This window comes from Mizuhopecten yessoensis, unplaced genomic scaffold, assembly GCF_002113885.1.
Source record: "Mizuhopecten yessoensis strain PY_sf001 unplaced genomic scaffold, ASM211388v2 scaffold716135, whole genome shotgun sequence".
In the NCBI taxonomy this organism is placed as follows: domain Eukaryota; kingdom Metazoa; phylum Mollusca; class Bivalvia; order Pectinida; family Pectinidae; genus Mizuhopecten; species Mizuhopecten yessoensis.
This window is the reverse complement of record NW_018479965.1, coordinates 15128-36294: the sequence shown is the minus strand read 5'-3', so window position 1 is coordinate 36294 and position 21167 is coordinate 15128. Positions and strand designations below refer to the sequence as shown.

The following is a 21167-nucleotide window of genomic DNA, read 5'->3' as shown; positions in this document are numbered from 1 at the left end:
AGATATTTAATACATATTAGCAGAAAAAGAGTCTGTCTATACGAATGTATATTACCTTCATCAAAACACTCTTTTTCTGCTTCTCAGATAGTCCCCCCATATGTGCAACGTTGTTGCAGATTAAATCATTTTTGTAATGATACATGACCGCCGTATTATACTCTTGACCTCATATAAAGTAAAGTATTGATACACCTGTCCAGAGTAAGAAAAAAATATCCTACATGAGTATAAGGCATGCGTTTTACATATGTACAATGTAAGGATGGGGGTGGGGAAATATATTTTCTCTGAACGAATGCATCATTTCTCTCCTACTCTATCCGCTCGACTCGAAATATGTGTCCATTCATTTTTTTAAATTTAAAAACCCATTAATTTTACCATTTGATATTGAGTTGATTACAAAATGTACATTTACAACGAACCATATATTATTATTTATATTATATTAACATTTTTATATGGGCGGATTGGTCGAGTGATTAACACTCCGGTCTTCCACACAGCCGGCCGGGATACGATCCCCGAAGTCAGCGTACGAATGGATATTCAGAGAAAGTGTTTTTCTCCTGCCCACACAACTCCAACAACTCAGATGGAGTATAGATTGATCTGGGGTGGATGTTGTATCTGTGCTGTAGCATCAAGTGAGGTGGCAATATAAATGATGCCGTTGGAAGCACGGTCCAACTACAAACAGAACACAGTACAACTTCAACACACACGCAGGCATACACACATAGGGAGATATTAGCGAGGTGGCATATGACTAGTTGTTAGCGCCTGATAATTCCTCAAAATTGAAATGATTAATGTATATGATATTTGTATTAATTGTGTATCTATGTACTGTAAAGCGCTTTAGAGTGGCTTATGTTAGCTAGATAAGGCGATATATCAAATGTTGTATATTTATTTATTTAATACTAACTCCAATTGGGAAAATGATTGTATTAAAAGTTCAATTGAAAAAATAAGCTATTATGTTTTAGAAAAAAAGAAATCCTTTTGCTTGTAAAAAGCCCCACAATGTTCCCTTGTTTGCAGATGGGAGAATAGTTCATACAACCACCAATTCGGAACCTGCTAGGCGAAACCGGTCGAATGACAATCTTAAGACTGGTATAGTGTTTTGCAGGCAATGCGCATCTGCGGGCTCAATCTAAATCACATGTTCAATTGTATACGTTAAGGCCATATTTTATTTGGGCATTACATTACTGGCAATGAACAATTATATTTTATGACTTACGCGCGACTCATGAATAACTAATAATCTTTTCATATGTGCAGCAATAGACATATAAATTGTATGCTCAGACCGTCGAAGAAACATAATACTATTCCCGTGTTGTTCTTGATAACTTGTTTCTGAAGTTATCATGCCAACTGGTACAATTAGATAGTGGTGATGTACCCTGCTCGACTTAAGATAGGTAAGAGCTGCTTCAGTACGTTCTAACTCAATTGCTACTGTAGTCTGCAATATTTGATCCGAATATCAATACGTTTCTCCAATTTTCAAATAGCACCTTTCAGCCTCTAAAACGGGAACCTGCAACATATGTTTCGATTTCCACTATTTAGTCCCTATCATCACCGATGAGTCCTAAAAGGACGGAACAGCGGTATGGTGCGGTGTAATGTATTACACACTTGTATAAATGCAGTCACATGTGTGTTCTTTTTTCAAGGTGGTAGACTTTGCGGGTGGATTTCATAGTTGCCTAAGTTTGCCGTAACATCAATGGTCACATTTATCTCTTTTGAGGTGGCACGGTTCATGATATACACCCTTAACTCATTATTAAATTTGACTGAAGCAATTATCCTGTACTTTTGAAAACCATACAATTGAAGTGTTTATGCACCTTCCCTCCTTTTAGTCCAACACTTATTTGGCTACGTAGTATTACTGATGAAATCTAAGAAAAATGAATGTACAGGGCAGTGTTGTTAATTTTTTATGCTTACTGTATATTACATAACACGCTAACAACATATGTGGACTTAACATTCGCTTCGCATTGTGGCTGCGACAATATTGTCTTGCCCCTACTGGAGCAGACTCCCTCTCTCAAGTCCATTGGAGCATCTCTCTCTCTCACACACGTCTTTTGGAGCCTCCCTCTGATTGCCCCATGTAATTCCGTTTTATCAAAACTCATAATACATATGTACATATCTTATTAACTATCAATGATCCCGTACCACCTCTTGTTCATATATAATTTGGCAATAATTTGGCACGTGCGACAATTTAATCTAACCTCTAATCTAACTTTCCCCTAGCTACCAAAACAACAATACTAGATAAACCATATGGCAATGACAGTTACTTCTGTCCGGTTTTAAGAGTTCACACTTTCGTGGTTATCTATGTCATCCATGACGGACCTGGTCTCTCCACTTGATGGGTAGCCCTGTAGCACTATCCACATTTCAACAGCACCTCTGTCAGTCACTGCACGGTGTTTCCCAACTCGTAAGATTTGACCCCGATTGTACTTTTGACCAAAGTGCTGCTCTCTATTTTACCAACTGACTTACATGTTATCCTTAATTGTCTTATTATCGGGCCTATTTTGTTACACGAATCTAATACCAAATTCCAGAGGTGCATTTACATGTGTGTGTCTTACGTTCTTTTAATGCAATTAAAAGTGCGAATCACGAATCGTGAATAATTTTTATATTCTGGAGACCTAGAATGCTCGGTCAAATTATACAATCTGCGACTATATAACACCTACTTAACCGACATCTAACATTTCATGGAGGCCGTGAATATCGTGGTGATATTTCCATATATTTCTGTTTATTTAGAGATCAAGTAATCAACATGGTTGTGTACACATCGAGGTCTGTGTAAACATACGCTTATAGGTCAGCGCCTACATAAAGGTCAGGTTAAGGTGAAAACTCTCGAGAATCAACGCCTTTTTTGTGGATTATAATTCTAATTTAAAACAGGTATTGTGAATTTGAATATCATACATTTTTAATTTATGGATTGATAATCTCGGAGATTCATTAATGCCAAAATAATAGTAATTTAGACGATGTGAATTTAGTCATCGCATGAGGCTGTGTCATGTGAATTATTTACATTGTTTCGACACGGTATCGAACAATTAAGAAGAAGACATACACAATGCTACAATGCTGAAATTATCAACTTGTAATGCCATTGTATGTTTTGATATAGGTAGGCGTGTCAGCTATAAAGAGGTATACCATGGAACTCACAAGCGCAGGTAAGTATGTGTGTGTGTACACCCACTCCAGGGGTTTTAAATGCTGACATAGTTTGTCACTGTATTCAGATTTAGGATTGATGATACATAAACGCAGTATTACGTATTTAAACTGCGGAACACTTTAAACATTGATTGTGTTTTGCTGTCGATATTAATTACATTAAAGGACGAAAAGGCTATATGGTAAATTAAATTTATTTACACGGTAGTATGCTTGCCTTTCTGTATCGATTACTTTTTAATAGGTGATTCATTACGTTGTATTTCTACCTTTATTTATCTATAAACTTTCAATTTTTTAACATATTTTTAAATGTCAATATATCGATAGAGATGAGTGCTTATTTCACCCGTAATATCAATAATTCATCTTAATACAACTATCGCTGACGAAAATTGCAATTATTTTGATAAATGACCAATTCTTACGTCATAATTTGTTGGTAAGCTCACCTGTTATTTTGGGTTTTGTTTGAGTCCTGTTGTGTTACTGTTGGGGGGGGGGTCAAATAGTTGCAGTAAAAGCATTCTAATGAAGTTAATCTATTACATGTTAATTATATTTCATATATAGATTAGTTACCTCTGTCTAAATGATGTATATGCTTCAAGATGCTTACCATACAATAAAGCATTTACTCTATTGCAATTTTATAGAGGGGTTGACCTTTGTATACATGCTGATTGTTTATGTCGTCAATATAGCTCATTATAAGTGATGAGGTGCACCTTCAACCGACCTTTTATGTTGCAGAATATCAATATAACCCCGACAACTTTGAGGTGACGGAACAAATGCTAAAGGATTATAATGAGCATGGATACATAATGATTCGGTAAGTGATAATTACTGTAGTATACATATCTCAATACCTCATGTGTCAGGGTTCTCACTAAATACACGTAACTGTCAATGTGGTATTGATAAACTCCATAGATGAAGTGTCAAGGTCGTTCACTACATACACGTAACTGTCAATGTAGTATTGATAAACTCCATAGATGAAGTGTCAAGGCTGTTCACTACATACACTTAACTGTCAATGTAGTATTGATAAGCTCCAAAGATGAAGTGTCAAGGTTGTTCACAATAAACAAGTAACCATCAATGTCGTACGGATAAACAAACAATTTAACATTGAGGGGGTAGTCAATGTAAATGATCATGTCGATTCGGGTTAAAAGGACAATGTCCGTCGACACTTTCCAACAAACTTACCATTTTTTATAATGTCTCTGTTTGAATAAATCAATAATATCCATCTGTATTTTGAATAACACAAACACATGCCAAACGAGCATGTCGATAGTGAATATTTGTCATCTCTTAATTGTAATACATACACCACTAAGAGGGTAGAAATACAAAATGATACATAAGTATGTTTGAAAACATTATGTGATAATGCATGCACACACAATCGGCTAATATTTGCTCATATCAACTCTGTTATCCACTGCTGTGTTCCCCCGATCATAAAAGACAAACGACAGAAAGCAACCTTTATTATCATTGATATGGTTATGTCTTGTCTTCTAAGTTCCCTTGATTGTTTTTTTCTTGTCAACATTAGGGATGATTTGGTCCTTGGCATATCAATCAATTTTGTCTTATTATTATATATTGTTAGTGGATTCCTGGACAAAGAGGAAACGACCAAAGTGACCAAAGTATTGGAAGAGTCCGAAATGAGGAGCAAATATGGCTATGGGGTAAATATCTACTGAATTGTTAATCACGTTTAACAACTAGGTAACATTAATCCTACTGTTGCTGACTGTTTATGGGCAACAGCCCAGAATGTCAGACTGTTGCTGATGACACAGCCGGAGCAACAGTTTGAACAGAGGGACCACGCAAACATGTGTTTGCCTTAAACCCCATTTTAATGAATAAATAACATTGAAGCAAACATTTTATATAAAAACGGAAAAACGTTGCAACGCTGCTATTGTTGAGACGTCTCAGCAACAAATTTATGATATCAACTTTTCACCTCAATTTATATAAGAATCAAAGAGCAGAACGTTTGCCAAATATAAAGGTGGTTTTCTAATTGCCTTTCCTCAAGTTTTGAACGGAAGTCATACCAATTGTTTAAAAATACCAAATGCGGGTCCAATATTGCTTTTTCGTCATGAATTAATGGGGAATTCTTCTGAATATGTGTAAAACCAGCAGTTCTCTCGTTTTGAAGTATTGCGTTGGAACGTATATTCTTCAGTATACATTAATTTCATCCTATGTTTAGAGAGTCAGTCATTATTTTGGTTTCTTTAGCTTTGCAATGGAGTTATCTAAAACTATTTCATTGAGTCTTTGATGTGATGTTTTGTGTTAAAGCTACCCGATGGAACCGGAAAAGAGCCCAAATTTGTCATATGGGGCCATCCCGGAAATGACGTCACTGGGATGGTAGCTAGAAGTGAAAAAGTAGTAAATACAAGTGAAAAGGTGGGTAGACCTTTTTCTGTGATAAGTATTGTTAAAAAGTTAATATTGTAAAATAATCTATACAACGTACTATTGGCACATGTTGTAGTTAATTTTAGTTTAATTGCTGAATTGTTTTATAGTTATTAGGGGGAGAGGTTTACCATTATCACGCTAAGTTTGTACAAAAGGATGCCCGAACAGGAGGGGGATTACTGTGGCACCAGGACTACGGGTAGGTCAACTATCCTTACATAGAGATGGTGTTTTTTAACATTATTCTAAATAACTATTTATTCTGCAATCAATATCAGTTACGAAAATATATACCTATTGTGTAAACTGACTGTCCGAATACCATTATTACATACACGGTAATCTTACAATATATGTTCACTAGTATACTATACCAATGTTATATATAAATATCTATATATATACACATCCATTATTATACTGCTTCATAGTGGGGTTGTTTTACACCAGCTTCTTTTTTCACGACTTTGACTGAAAGTTACAAATTGAGTTTACATTAGTTAAATTATCGCTATTTTAAAACCTTTCACGATATAATTTAGGTCCGTGTCTATACGAACAACTAAACTATGCAATATGTCTCATACAATTACTAATCAAACGACATTCTGCTAAGTATAGTTTTGCATGTGGCCTTATGATCAATTACCCCACCATTCTCTCATAATTGTGACTTATCAATTGAAGACATCAACCCGCATGCAGTCGCCATAATAATAAAGATGGTAATGGATAGAGTTTAAATTGTTAAAACATGTTTGAACTACACCCACTCAGTTTATATTACCTACCATCAGGTAGGTAGACATGTATCACTGCACTGTAATACAGTCTAATACAGTTTATAAATACTCCGGTTATATGCAAATATCTTGCTTATTTTATCTTTTCTTATTTTCAAACAACCACATTGAACTTTTATATGAATCACTACAGCAACATTCTCGCTATTCAATGACGAAAGTGTAGTTTGCGGCTAATTTTCAAGCGTGTCATGCTATTTCGGTGGATCATATTTCCGCTCTCACGTTGATGACCCGAACAAATTCACCCTCACGAGAACTGTGCGTTTGGGTATATTATCTTTGAGTTTATATTTTCTTTAACATAAACGGTTTTTTGTAGGTACTGGTACAAGAATAGTATCTTGTTCCCCCAACTTTTGACGTCCTTTATCGCTGTGGACAAGTGCACTAAGGCTAATGGCTGTCTACAGGTGACGTCACTCATCCTTTTATCCAATCAATTCAACCTAATTTCTTTAGTCACCAAGGCTTCGTTTAAGATTCTTTAGACCAAATTATTACACGGATTGAGAGTTAATAAACACGTCATATTATTTTATGATAAAGGTTTCTTTTTATGCAATGATTTGTTTAAACAGGTAACGGTATAGTATGGTAACATTACACCATTTTTCATTAGCAAATATATGAAGTATACAATTTACATACCACGACTGTTTTTATCCTATTTTTTTGGATTTTGTGACTTATGTAAACATATTTGAGATAATTCAACATTCTTTAAGAATTTATAAAACGAGAGCAAAAGACCAGAACCAGAGATTAAAAAGTCCACTCCTTTTTGAGTTTTTAGCTATCAACGACAAGTCTCCTTTTTATGCAAGGCGACAGCTAGTTCTTGATTATAATTTGATAACCATTCGGAAGTTGAGCTAATAAATACCTAAACCGTGTATTTTTGGTACAAGTATAAATACATATCCTAACTGCGGAATGTAGTCAATCCAGAGATGCTGTCTGTTTAATCACATCTATAGACTCCGTCTTATAAAACTTTAAATGTTATTCAGATCCTACGAGGGTCCCACAAATGTGGCCGTATCGACCATTTACCCTACTCAGGACAACACCAGGCCGAGCTGGATAGGGTAAAAGACATCAAGGCGAAATGTCCCCTGGAATACGTGGAAATGAACCCCGGTATAGTACATTTTACTTTATTTTGCCAAAAGGGTGTTTGAGAGTCGTCATCAATATTTTTTCTTTTAAATATCAATCCAACATGATTAATTATATTGATTTTTTTCAAATATACACTCTCGATATTTTCTCATGATATGTTCGAGAAATCTAGTCGGTGTTTATGTTGCAATAACATTAGTAATGTTATGTTATGGTAATCAACACCAAAACAATGCAATCATTAACGTTGTTTTGGTTCCTGGTTTCTTATCCATATCAATTACACATCACTCAAATATCTCCCATATTTGTGTTGGACACTATCATTTGGCTTGTTGTAGGTGACGCAATATTCTTCAGTTGCAATCTGCTTCACACCAGTGACGTAAACACAAGCGATACCCGCCGATGGGTTCTCCTGTATTCGTACAACCTTAAGTCTAACAACTCCTTGCGCCCACATCATCATCCCCAGTACACCCCAATAGAGAAGGTAGGTACATCCTTCTAGTTAAATATAATGCATCTGTTTTAAGTACTTATGATTTGATAACCATATTCTGTGTTCTTGTTTGTGTTTTCTTCAAACAAATATATATCGTTTGTTTTAAATTATTGGATTGCCCGTAAAAATATTAACCAAAATAACATTTTGAAGACTACGTATAAACATGTATGTACACCGTTTCCAATATTGTGTGTAGACACACAATTGTTTGGTAGCTTGTCAATTGAAAGATGTAGAGTACAGGGAGGTAACTCAAGTAATAGTTAGGGAATGCTTTAATTTTTTCACAAGACTGGAATATAATACTATTTATGTATGCATGTCTGGAGGTTTTAAGTGTCAATTAAGCAACACATACAATTTCAAGTTACTGTTTGAATATTGTAATTATTACTTATTTGTATCATGTAGTGACTTTGATGTATTTTCCCAGTTTCCCCCCAGCCATTCAAACCAATCCAATACTGAATCCTACTCTCCTGCATGAGTTTTACAAATTACGTACTTTTATGCGAAGTGAGATGAACATTTTTCATTTCATCTAATATGATTCACTTTTGCCTTCATGTTTTTCACACACATGTACTACATTCTTAACGCTGTTCAACACTCTCTGTTTATCCTTTTTGAACATGTATACAGCAAACATAAATATAGGAATTTTATAATATTTGATTTACAACAGGTTCCCAACTCGGCCATTAAAGAGTGCACAAACTACTTCGACCTGTCTGGAAAGGAATTTTTGGATCCTGATGTCGACAACACGGTCAAGGCTCACAAATCAGAATATTAACAGTAAGGTTTAAGCAGCAACAATTTCCGTGTCTGGACACCTACGTGACGCGTGAACTTCTTCAAGACGTAATCATAGACTATTTTATAATAAGAATATCAACTTCGATACAAACAGTTTGCTGACTTGAAGCAATCTAATTCAATGATTGAGGAACGACGAACACCAAATCTGATATTTTTGCAATGAATATAACAACTATCTTTAATCAGCTACAAGGATATCACACATAACTATGCTGAAATAGTACAAATAATAAATACATACGCTCATCGAATAGTATAGTTTTGTCTGTCATGGTTAATTGATTGGTTTATATAGGGGTCGAACTATGGAAATGCACTGCTCTGTTACATAGAGGAAATTTGTTCCCCATGGAATGCAAAAATGCGGCAAGTCTGATGTCTAAAAACATGACACTAAGTTGTTGTGCAGAGATGTATGTATACTGAAGTCATTGCATACAAGTTTCAGTGTAGAGAGATAGCAATATGTTAACACCGTGGTCACCAAAATCATTTAATATTTCTTTTATAAAACAAAGTCTTTCGTATGAACTTTTACTTATTATTCACCTTGAAGGCAAAGTGCATAACTAAATTAGCTAGTTATTAACCGAAATTTGTCATAAAGTCATAAACAAAAAGAGAAATTCATCCAAAGTAGTACAAGTCATCTAAACCCCTCATGTCATCCAAATTCATATTAGCAATCAGCAACAAAGTAACATTTTAAACTGAATAATAAACAAAAGTCAAATAATTCATCGGCAAAAAATGAATTCAGTCATATTAGTCATCAACAAAAAAAAGTATCATTCAAAGACGAGATCAAGCGTCTTTTTAACAAACAATATTTTCCAAACAAAGGCGGATTGGTCAACAAAAGTCAATAATCATAATCAAAATAGTCTTCCTTAGCATACTATTTATTTACATATGTACAAAATAGATATACCATTCACGTACGAATAAAGGCTATCAACAGCCAAACAATTCATTAACAAAAAAAGTTAAAGTCATACGTGTACCAGTCATTTACCCTGTGCCTTCAACATTTTAGAATAACGGCACTTTGAATAAAAAAAATTAAAATATATAAACAAATAGCATCGAGGGGTAAGGTCAATATTTGAAAACAAATATACAAAACAAAACAATTTAACGACCAGAAAGCTTTCACAATAATTCAAAATTACTAAAGAAAAGAAAAGCGGAATATCAGAAGAAGTTCTTTCGTTCTGTTAATGAAATGATAACGTATTACAATAATACCATTCAGATTAAACTAATTGAATGACAATATAGGTCAGGGGATAAGCAATCTTTCTTTTGTACCTTGAACATGTTCTAGATAATTTATACTGATATGGTAATCGCTTAAACTAACTCGACAGCGAATGACCTGATATGATTTACTTATAATTTACATTACGCTTGTACCACTCATAAGCATACATGGTATTTCAGAAATAATCCTCTCAGAAAAAGACCCTGAAAACACCTTCAAATAAAATTATGAAAGTTTTAATTCAACGATCATCATTTTTGTCCTACGTCATAAGGAAAACTTGTACTGGAAGGTGCAGGCGATATGAAGCCCTGTGATCATTATATGTGTGCTCTACAGAGGAGAGGTTAATTGTCATTTGATTGAGAAAAGGTACCTAGTGACGTAATGTATTATGTTGTTCTACCACGCAGGGGAGATATTTGGCCTATGACGTTTTGTCGATGTGTGAACTAATGACGTTTAGTAAACGTGATGATAAATGCCGTTTAGGAGATACATGTATGCAGTCAAATGTCGTTTACTTGGACTAGCATATAGCGTGTAAGTGATGAATTGTCCTCATTACATTCCACGTACATATGATGTCAGAAAGTTACAGGTAGAGGTACGCAAGAATAGTGATGACTATTTGGTGGCCTGCCTGGTTCCTCCGCCGGTCGTACATTCTTCCCAATCCGGCCAGAACTCCGCCTTCATGCGATCACAGTAGCCACGCACAACGGGAAAATCTGAGTAAAAAGTATAACAAAGGTTGTATGATTTATCCAATCAAGAGGGAGCGAGAATACGAGTGACCGACAAAGTTGAAATGAAGATATAAAATTGAAACTATTGAAAGTTTGCTACATATCTTCATTTAGTCTCTACAATGTTCCCAAAGAAAAGGGTACAGAACACTTCTATCCCCTCACAATTATGTTGGAAGCTCACAATTGCCAACTGATATGAAAATGTATTTTGAAATACAACTGATATTTCCCATTTTCAAATATGGAACACTAATGAATTAATTCATTATTCAATATATGTACATTAAGAGCATTGATATAAATTAGTAGATATGTTTACGCAAAACTTAAAAAGAAAACATGTGATCGTCCCCCTTTTACTTTAATATTTTTATCCGAAAATTACAGATAGCTTTATCAGGTGATTTATATTTTTATCGAAACAATTACCAGTAATGACGCCTCTAGCTATTCCACCAAATGGTTCATAGAACATAGCTGCCATCATACCAAATACGGCACAGTCATACTGGGACACTGCATCTCCAAACAGAAACTTCTTTGTGCCTGTTATGTATTGAAAGAAGCTTTTGAAGTATGTGACTATGTATATTATTTACGTTATTTACGTTATTTACATCCACCTTGATGTTCATTGAACTTGGACAGGCTACAGCTCACATACCGTAAAATCCTCGTGGCCGAGGCCATAAGTATGTGTATCTGACCTAGCTCACATACCGTAAAGTCCTCGTGGCCGAGGCCATAAGTATGTGTATCTGACCTAAATTGGACCTCCGTTTCTATATGTTATGTTACTGGTACATGCTTATTGAGACAAATATTTCTATTTAAGATATTATTACTCCAAAAGTAGTCCATCAGTTATCCAATAAGGAAAGCATTAAAATACAGATACATGGAGAAAGTTTAAAAAGACATATATATAATATAAACTTCCGTTGAAATCTTATCAGGCAAATTAGCAAAGATTTGACAAATGTGCGTGTTTTTTCCCCCATTATGAAGCCCCTGAACATACTTCATGTTAATCAATTAGTTGTATTAAATATCAAACTATTGATACTTTTAACTCCGTTCGCCATCATATAAAGTAAACATTATTGGTGATTTTATATTTCCTATTTATAGGGATACCGCGTCCCACAACCTGGTGTAATACGATGTCTGTCTTCTGTAAGTAGTAGAATATTGATAGGTTGTGTCTGCATTTCGTATTCATATATTTACACTAACATAGCGTACAATAGTTTATATCAAATGGGGGCGTACTATCAGCGCACCATGAATAAGATGATGTCAGCAAATCATTTTTGTTTTTATTCAGGTCGTTATTCATAAATCCACCGAGGAGAATCGCGAATTTTAGTACATTGTAGTAATGTATCATTTCTTTATATATATTCACAAAATTATTTAAACAAATCGATAATGCAATTTCCTTTTGCTTACATTTTACGTCATCTAGAATTGTCTTCTTTTTTTACGTACCAATATAATCAGAAACGGCGTTGATGTCACTACGCAGGATTTGTTCGACTTCATCTTGGGTATGTCGTCCCATCCCTTGTTTTTTGGCCGCGGTCTTAATCCTTGACCTAAAGAGCCACCGCAGTATTTTAGGGACCCCTAAAGCAGTGGGAGCTCCGTTCGTCTTGTCATACACCCAACGGTCGAGAACTACAGTCCTATATCAGGAGAAAGGAGTACGGTCTTAATGAAGGACGACAAAAACTATTTTTAAAGAATTATTATTCCCTATCGTAAATTCTGTTCAGTTTTGACCATGATCATACCTGAGATAAAAACAAAATTAATATTTGAAAATTCACAAAAGCCATAAAATATGAACAGAAATGGTTTTTTAATGTATTCGGATAATAGTCCAAATTCTAATGTAATGGCATAATGTTATATCCTATATATTTGGTAATAGTCGCTGTGCAACTCGAAATAACTCGAAATGACTTTGGAAAACGTTATACATCTTTTTGTTTAATGCATCACTCTTTGACTATTTGGAAGGTACGAAAAGATCTTTGACAACACTATCGTCCTTTGGTACATCCGGGAGGGAAACACAAACACACGATGTTGGCTGCTACATCTAGTTGCAATTAAATTGCAAACACATAGCTTAACTTTCTGTGCATTCAGAATTTATTTTGAAACATTGACTGTCTCAGAAAACGGAACTCGATTGTGATGCTAGTTTACTAGCATATTCCAAACAAGTTCTAATGGTAAAGGCGGTTGTAACACTCGTAGATGATAATAATATTAATGATAATAATATACATCATTTATATAGCGCCCTACATAATTTGTAAAATTACTCAAGAGCTCTTCACAACATATGAATAGTAGTATTAGTTATAATTGTGAAACAAAAAAGCTTACAATCACCTTTATACATTACTCAAGCAGATAATCATCGCAATGTGAACATAAATGAATAAATAAAGGATGGTATTTACATAACGTCTTTGCAAAGAGCCTAAAATGCAGACGTAAAGAGGTGAGTTTTTATGTCCTTCTTGAATTTGGCCAGGGTATTTGACTTTATTATAGCATTTGGTAAGCTTATCCATAACGTAGCCGAAATCCTCACAAAGCACCGGTTTCCATAGGTCACAGTACGAGAGTTTGGAACAAACAACAAAGATTCTGACGGCTGATACAGGGTAACAAGCTCTTGTAGGTACTGGGAAGCTGTTCCATTCAGTGCATTGTTTGTTTACCAAAATTGTGTACTGCGACCTGTATCGTATAGGTAACCAGTGCAATGAAGATACCACTTGATGTGCTCTCTCTCTTTCGAGTACGAGTAACCAGCCGTGCTGCAGTGTACTGGACCCTCTGCAGACGACTAGTTAGTTTGACAGATAATTAAACCGAAAGGTAACAAGTGAATGAACCAAAATCTTGCATGCATCTTTAGTTATAAACTTCCGGAAACAGCCGATGTTCCTGATCTGGTAGTTATATAACAGGATTTGGCAATAGCGTTCACTTGTTTCGCCATGTTCAGTGAACTATCAAAGTATACCCCTAAGTTTTTAACAGCTGGGAGAGTCTCGATAGTTCTGACACCAACCTTGAGCTGGAGAGTCATTGTTTGCTGACACTTTGGGGAAAGACGATTAGTTCCGTCTTTTCCTGATTAAGCTTTAGCATTTGGCGTTCCTCCAGGTACTGATATTTGTCAGACAAGCTTTTCTGAAATTGTATCCCAACTGGCCTGTTGTTTGATGAATATAATTTCATTCGTTTGAGGTACGAATTAGACTGAAATTGTTTTCTCCTGTCGTATGCGTGCTGCATGAGGCAGCATGTAGTGTCCGTGCTTGTGTCGCACGGGTGGGTGTGTAAGGTGTAAGGTGGTCATTCAGAGCGACCACGTCGACACACGTTCGCACAGATTTTCTAAAGTACTGAGAGCGAGGTAAAGTAAACACATTTTTCGATGTCTGATCCTGCAGAGGGTTCTTCACTGCCTCCAAGTGATGGAGTTTTAAATTCAGGAGGACAGATAAGTTTAGGAGACATTCTAAACGCCGTGAAATCGCAAGGTGACAGTATTGCGTCTATAAACGCAAATTTACGGCGCGAAATTGGGGAATTGAAGGAGGAAGTAAAGGGGTCGGCCGGGCAGGTGTCCGCCCAGGTCAAGCGTTTAAAGGTGGAACATTCTTTCAAATGGAAAAGCGAGAGTCATAGACTGCAGTTTGCCCTCAACACAGAAATAAAGGAAGATTTGGATCAAGTGTCTTGGGCTTTACAAAATGTAAAGGTCGACTATGCGTGCGAATTAGTAGCTAGTGTGCAGGAGAAATTGTCCAAGCGAAACAAATTAATTAAAATCGCGGATACCAGTGACGGTGGATGGGAAACTGTGCGTCATTACGAGCACAATCCAATAGCAAGTAATTCTGACGATGAGGGGAAAATCAACAGGGCGGAGAATCGGGCCCTCAAGAAAAAGAAGGGAAAACAACAACAGCACAATCGTAAACAAAGTGTCTACAAGCCTGCGAGTGTTGGTCCTGGTGTTTCTGGTGTTCAGTTGCCCTTTCGTGTGCCCCAAGGTCAGGAGTCATGGGTCAACGCGTGGCCCGCATCCCAGGCCGGGTCAGCACACGCACACACTTACCCACAACGAAGGCGGACGACTGGAGGCGGATGTTTTAGCTGTGGATCATTCTCACACTGGAGAAACGAGTGTCCAGGCCAAGCCAAGTCCAGTCGTGCAGGCGGAAAAGAGTGACTTTGTAAAAGATGAGTATTTTTTGACTGATGATTTTTATGAATACGAGCAAGGGCAAGCTGATATCAAAGTCAAGGGTAGATTAAAAGGACGTATTTCGTTCTGGGAGAGTATAGGATGTAGCAATTTTATATTGGATACTATCAGAAACGGGTACAAGATTCCCTTTTATTCTACTCCATGTTCGGTATGGTTAAAAAATAATCAGTCGGCGTTGAAACATGAATCATTTGTTGAGAAAGCGATCTTAGATCTGGTAGCAAGGTCATTGGTTGTAGAGTGTAGCGAGATGCCTTACGTCACTAACCCATTGACAGTGTCCGTTCAAGCTAGCGGTAAGAAACGTCTTATATTAGATTTGAGACACGTCAATGCACACCTGTGGAAATGTAGTGTAAAGTTTGAAGATATAAGGGTGGCCATGCAATTTATCAAAAATGATTGTTTTTGTTTTAAATTTGACATACATTCGGCCTATCACCACATTGAAATTTTCGAACCACACAAAACATTTTTGGGTTTTTCATGGCGATTCGGTAATAAAGTCAGATTTTTCAAATTCGAAGTTATACCTTTTGGTCTGAGTTCCGCATGTTATTTGTATAGTAAGATCACCAGGCCTCTAGTTAAAAAATGGCGATCTGAGGGCAAGGAAATTCTTATGTATCTTGATGACGGCCTGGGTACACACGCTGACAAGTCTGCGTGTACGTTGATAGCTTGTCAGGTGAAACATGATCTGATCCAAAGTGGTTTTGTTCCTAAACCGGAAAAGTCTACTTGGGTGCCTGTTAGACAGTTAGTGTTTCTGGGAAACTTTATAGACACCGTGTTGGGCATTTTAAAAATACCACAGATCAGAATAGACAAGTTACGGTCCTGTATTTTGGGGGTCAAATCCGATATGGCAAAATTTGAGTCGGTTTGGACTAGGAAAGTAGCATCTATTGTAGGACAGATAGTTTCAATGTCATACATTTTGGGAAACGTTGTATATATAATGACAAAGAGCTTAAGTATTGATATAGCATCTGCCCCATCATGGAATGCCGGAATAGTATTGTCTAGGTCAAGTATTGAACAACTTTATTTTTGGGAAAGGAGTGTCGATCGAATAAACGAGAAAAAGTTTAATTTTGATTATTCCTGTCAAAAAATAGTTTTCAGTGACGCCAGTGGTACGGGTTTCGGGGGATATGAGGTAGATACCCCGGTTGGTTTCGCCCACGGTATGTGGAGTGATAGCGAGAAGGAGAAAAGTTCGACATGGCGTGAATTGTCAGCTGTCAGTAGTGTATTGTTGTCATTGGTACACGTGCTTCGAGGTAAGCGTGTGAAATGGTACACAGATAACCAGAACGTTGTGTGTATTGTAAACAAAGGGAGTATGAAATCCGAGCTACAAAGTCTTGCGTTGTCAATATTTGACACGTGTTTAGCAAATGGTATTTCTATTGATATTGAATGGATCCCTCGAGGGGAAAATGAGCAGGCAGACTACATCAGTCGTATCATTGATTGTGATGATTGGGGTGTGTCTAAGGACATTTTTGTCCATGTAGATTCCCTTTGGGGGCCTCACGAAATTGACTGGTTTTCCAGTGTCAACAATAGAAAGCTACCGGTATATTTTTCTAGGTATTTTGATACACAGTCGTCCGGTATGGACGCGTTCACAGCTGATTGGCAAGGGGTGAACGGGTGGTTCGTGCCACCAGTATGCTTGGTGCATAGAGTGCTAAAGTATATGCAACAGTGTGGTGCATACGGCACGTTGGTTGTACCTTTGTGGAGGTCTGCCAGTTTTTGGCCATTTTTATGTCCAAGTGGTGGCGGCTTTAGACCCGAGGTGGTTGGAATGTTATACTTACCAACTAATAAAGATTCATATTCTCTGGGGAAGGGAAATAAGTCTGTATTGGGGAGAATCGATCTGCCTTTCAAGATGATTGCTCTGCGATTAGACTTTGGATGATATCTAATGTAACCAATACTAACCATCCCTAACTGTAGTGCTTTCTGCAGTTGTCCTAATTACAGGTGCTGTCTGTAATTGTCCTAACCACAGGCTGCATTAGCTGTGGTTGTCCTAAATTACAGGGCTGTCTGTAATTTGTATTTTTCTATTAAGCAGAAGTTTGTTTTTTGTACTTATATTTGTATTGTTGTACAAATTTTTTGATGATATGTGTAATTAAAAGTTTTTTGTGTACATATATTTTCGCAGGCATTCGAGCACGAGATTGCAGAGCTACCTGGGGCCTTAGCCGGACACGTCAGCCTTCTTCCTGGACTTCTGATAGACAGTAAAGCTAATAATACCACAAGGGCATACTATCAAGGTTTTTCAAGATGGAAGAAATGGGCGTTGTCTAAAGGACTAGAGGTGAAGGATTGTTTACCGGCTAAGGCCATCCATGTGGCTTTGTATCTCGCGTGTCTAGTGCAACAAAGTTCTTCGCCTAGCCCCATCGTACAGGCTTTTTACAGCATAAAATGGGCTCATTCCATTTTTGGTGGGAATTCGCCAACGGACAGTGCGCTTGTAAAAAACATTTTGGAGGGGGCTAAGCGACGTTTATCTGGTCCTAAAGATAGAAAAGAACCAATAACGCCAGAGTTATTGGAATTGATGTATACTGCAAATTTTAGTGACAGTAATTTGTATTCACAGCGTACTATTTGTTCATGCTTAATTGCGTATGCAGGTTTTTTCAGAGTATCGGAATTGTTAAATGTGAGAATGTGCGACATAGAATTGGCGGAAAGTCATATGACAATTTTTATCAAACAAAGTAAAACCGATATCTACAGAGATGGGAACCTCGTCGTACTAGCGAGAACGTATTCCAAGTTATGTCCGGTTTCCAACTTTGTAATATATATCAAATTAGCAGGAATACAAGTAGGTTCGGATAGTTACCTGTTCAGATCATTGACAAAAACCAATATGGGTTTCGTTCTACGATCAGACAACCGGCCTCTTTCTTATACTAGGATGCGCGAATTGTTTATCGAAGTTTTTTCCCCGTTTGTGTCGGATATTAGTAAGTATGGAATGCATAGTTTAAGGTCAGGAGGGGCTAGTAGTTGTGCAAATAGGTCAGCCAATTTAGCTATCGGATATAGATTATTTAAGAGGCACGGCAGATGGAGATCAGAAAACGCTAAAGACGGTTATGTCAATGATTCTTTGGAGGAGAGGCTGTCGGTGTCAAAAAATCTAGGCATTTAGCCATTTTTTATTAATACACATTTCCCGTTCTTTGGGTTTCAGTACACGGCGTGGTCGTGCCGTTGCAATTTATGAAATTGTTGAGTTATTGTTTTGTGACAATCAGGCACAAATGGTGCAACAGGAGAAATATAATTTCATTCGTTTGAGGTACGAATTAGACTGAAATTGTTTTCTCCTGTCGTATGCGTGCTGCATGAGGCAGCATGTAGTGTCCGTGCTTGTGTCGCACGGGTGGGTGTGTAAGGTGTAAGGTGGTCATTCAGAGCGACCACGTCGACACGTTCGCACAGATTTTCTAAATTTTTGAGGATATTTCCTCATTGTATCACTTTAACGAAACTGATACGCGAGTATGATAAGTATATCTAAGTAACGCTATTGATGTTGATGTACATTGAATTTGATAGGATTTGAATTGAGTATGTATATTGAGGATGCAATGTGTTTTTGTAATAAACTCAGTACACGGCGTGGTCGTGCCGTTGCAATTTATGAAATTGTTGAGTTATTGTTTTGTGACAATCAGGCACAAATGGTGCAACAGGAGAACCATATTAATGTGTATGTGTCATCAGCATAGCAATGATAGCGAAGGCTATGGCGACGACATTTTTTCCGATCGGTTTAGAGTACAGGCAATATTTTCGTGGTCGTGATGCTAACGGAAGTCACTGTAGTATTCGTAATTGCATAATACACATACATACCAATGTTGAGCGAAATAAGTCAATATTTAAATCTCGACAAATCAGATGCTACGGGGGTCATCTTCGATACGAGGCAGGAATAAAGAAGAAGGAGGAGAAGGAAGCAGCAGCAGCCCAACCTTCGTTTTGAGCACTTAATAACAGATCATATTTGTTCAAATTGAGGAGTTGAATTATGCGAAGTTATAGCATGATATGTTATATGACAATTCCATATTAAAGAAGTAGTTTACTTCTACTATGTCATAACATGATGAAGAGATGGAATGACGGCTACCAACATAACATACCAGTACGTATTTTCCTCCACCATCTTCTGAAGAGCTCGTCCAGCGCCTCTCTGTTCGGCGCTTAAATGATTGTTAAGATCAATATTTCGTTCCTTGTTCAGAAATTCGATACAGAATTCTGAGTCGGCAATTTTCTTTCCATTATATGAGATCCAAGGAAATTTTCCCTTGGAGCTAGATTTTCCGCTGTGGTCATTCTAAAACGTTTTAATGATATGAGATAAAAGATTGCATGACAAAATATCTTAATCAACTAACATCTATCTTTGTCATAAAGAACATGTTAAATATACTTTTTATGAATATTTTCCCTAAAAAAATCTCAATCCATATGTTTTGGGAGACATTTTAAAAAAGGTTTTGATCATTTCAACGTTGTTAACACTGACATTACTTGTGACGAGTCAGTGCATGTGCTTGGAGTTAAATTGACAAATTGATAAACACATTTTTCATACATGCAGAAATGTATCCAGGAAGCTGGTGGTTTTAAAAACAATTGGACATTTTTTTACCGAGGGCGGTAAAGATGTTAATCAACAAGTCTTTCATTTTATCAAATTTTGACTACTGCCCTCTTTTTTTTGTAGCCACACTGCAACTAACAAAATAGAAAAGGTCAAGAGAGCCTTGCAATTTGCATTAACTGAATATACTACTGATATCAAGCACTTCTTTTATCTAAAATGCTAAACGTATATTTACTCAAACGAATAGTATCATTTTCTCATGTTTGATAACAACCGTTCTATCTATCCCCTATCGTTGTAAGTTCACTGGGAATCAGTATGCCGGGTGTCAACAGCAATATCAGTTTACATAGTTAAAAATAAATATAATATTGTAAAAACTCACTTTATATGGAATGTTTGCTACCCGTAGATAGGTTTCAAGTTTGATTGCAAATGGCGTAAGACTTGGCGAATGTGGAGCGCGCCCTAGCTGGTAGAGCGTGACCATGGGATTCGTATCGCTTCCGCTGTGATAAAGGCAATACATAATAAATATTTAGGGTTTGATAAAACCAAGTATCTGTTATTGTTAAAGGAATCAAACTGACTGTACATATACTCAAGTAATGAACCTAGATACATTGAACCAGAGTCAGGCTAAGATACCGACGAAAGCGAATTCTAGTATCCTGGACGGAGAAGCGTTTTCAGTATCACATATGTCATTAGAGCAGTATATGTAATGGTACAACTTACAATGCACTTTCACGTCAAAGCAGTATATATTATGTTACAGCTTACAACAATTGTCGTCATATAAACTATCACAATGGGAAAGCGTAGTTCTTACCTGACTTGAGTACCTCGTACCATCCTAGATGTATAGATTGTTCGTCTAGCTTCTTGTGAATGGCGAGCACTATATATACTCAATGTCAGTATTGTGATAATACCAATGGATACCAACCTCGTCCTTATGTTACAGGTGAGTTTCTGTGCTGCGTCCGACATATCGACCTCTACATTCACATAGTTTACATTCCATTGAAACGTTATAATGGTATCATGTAAAGTCAAAATGTGTCGTTGTTGTATATTTTAATTAATGATAAACAGTTCAGTCTTTATAATCATTGCATCGTTAATAAACAGAATATATGTATATGGATACATCTTATCTCTGACCAGACTACGTACAAGAAATCA

At 36.7% G+C, this 21167-nt stretch overlaps 2 protein-coding genes across 2 annotated transcripts; one reads left to right on the top strand and one right to left on the bottom strand.

Moving 5' to 3' along the window:
• The first annotated feature begins 2907 nt into the window (after positions 1 to 2907).
• LOC110441799 (ectoine dioxygenase-like) lies at positions 2908 to 10217 on the top strand. The gene is made up of 10 exons (XM_021485053.1): positions 2908 to 2976; positions 3212 to 3260; positions 4018 to 4099; positions 4895 to 4976; positions 5608 to 5718; positions 5841 to 5932; positions 6859 to 6949; positions 7550 to 7679; positions 8003 to 8154; positions 8855 to 10217. The coding sequence occupies exons 2-10, from the start codon at positions 3242 to 3244 to the stop codon at positions 8963 to 8965; spliced, it is 870 nt and encodes a 289-aa protein (XP_021340728.1). The 5' UTR covers positions 2908 to 2976; positions 3212 to 3241; the 3' UTR covers positions 8966 to 10217.
• On the bottom strand, positions 9141 to 20911 carry LOC110441800 (failed axon connections homolog). Its single transcript, XM_021485054.1, has 6 exons — positions 20812 to 20911; positions 20365 to 20488; positions 19510 to 19706; positions 12499 to 12695; positions 11437 to 11553; positions 9141 to 10986 (listed from the first exon to the last, which is right to left on the bottom strand). The coding sequence occupies exons 1-6, from the start codon at positions 20832 to 20834 to the stop codon at positions 10883 to 10885; spliced, it is 762 nt and encodes a 253-aa protein (XP_021340729.1). The 5' UTR covers positions 20835 to 20911; the 3' UTR covers positions 9141 to 10882.
• Between the last annotated feature and the right edge of the window lie 256 nt (positions 20912 to 21167).

Excerpts from the sequence above, each read along its gene's own strand:
- LOC110441800 (XM_021485054.1), bottom strand. The coding sequence starts at position 20,834 with ATGGTACGAGGTACTCAAGTCAG. Across the intron at positions 12,696-19,509 it reads GTGGAGGAAAATACGTACTG|GACTGTAGTTCTCGACCGTT; the intron begins GTATGTTATGTT and ends CTCCTGATATAG. Across the intron at positions 11,554-12,498 it reads CGCCGTTTCTGATTATATTG|GCACAAAGAAGTTTCTGTTT; the intron begins GTACGTAAAAAA and ends AATACATAACAG.
- LOC110441799 (XM_021485053.1), top strand. Across the intron at positions 6,950-7,549 it reads AGGCTAATGGCTGTCTACAG|ATCCTACGAGGGTCCCACAA; the intron begins GTGACGTCACTC and ends AATGTTATTCAG. Across the intron at positions 7,680-8,002 it reads ATACGTGGAAATGAACCCCG|GTGACGCAATATTCTTCAGT; the intron begins GTATAGTACATT and ends GGCTTGTTGTAG.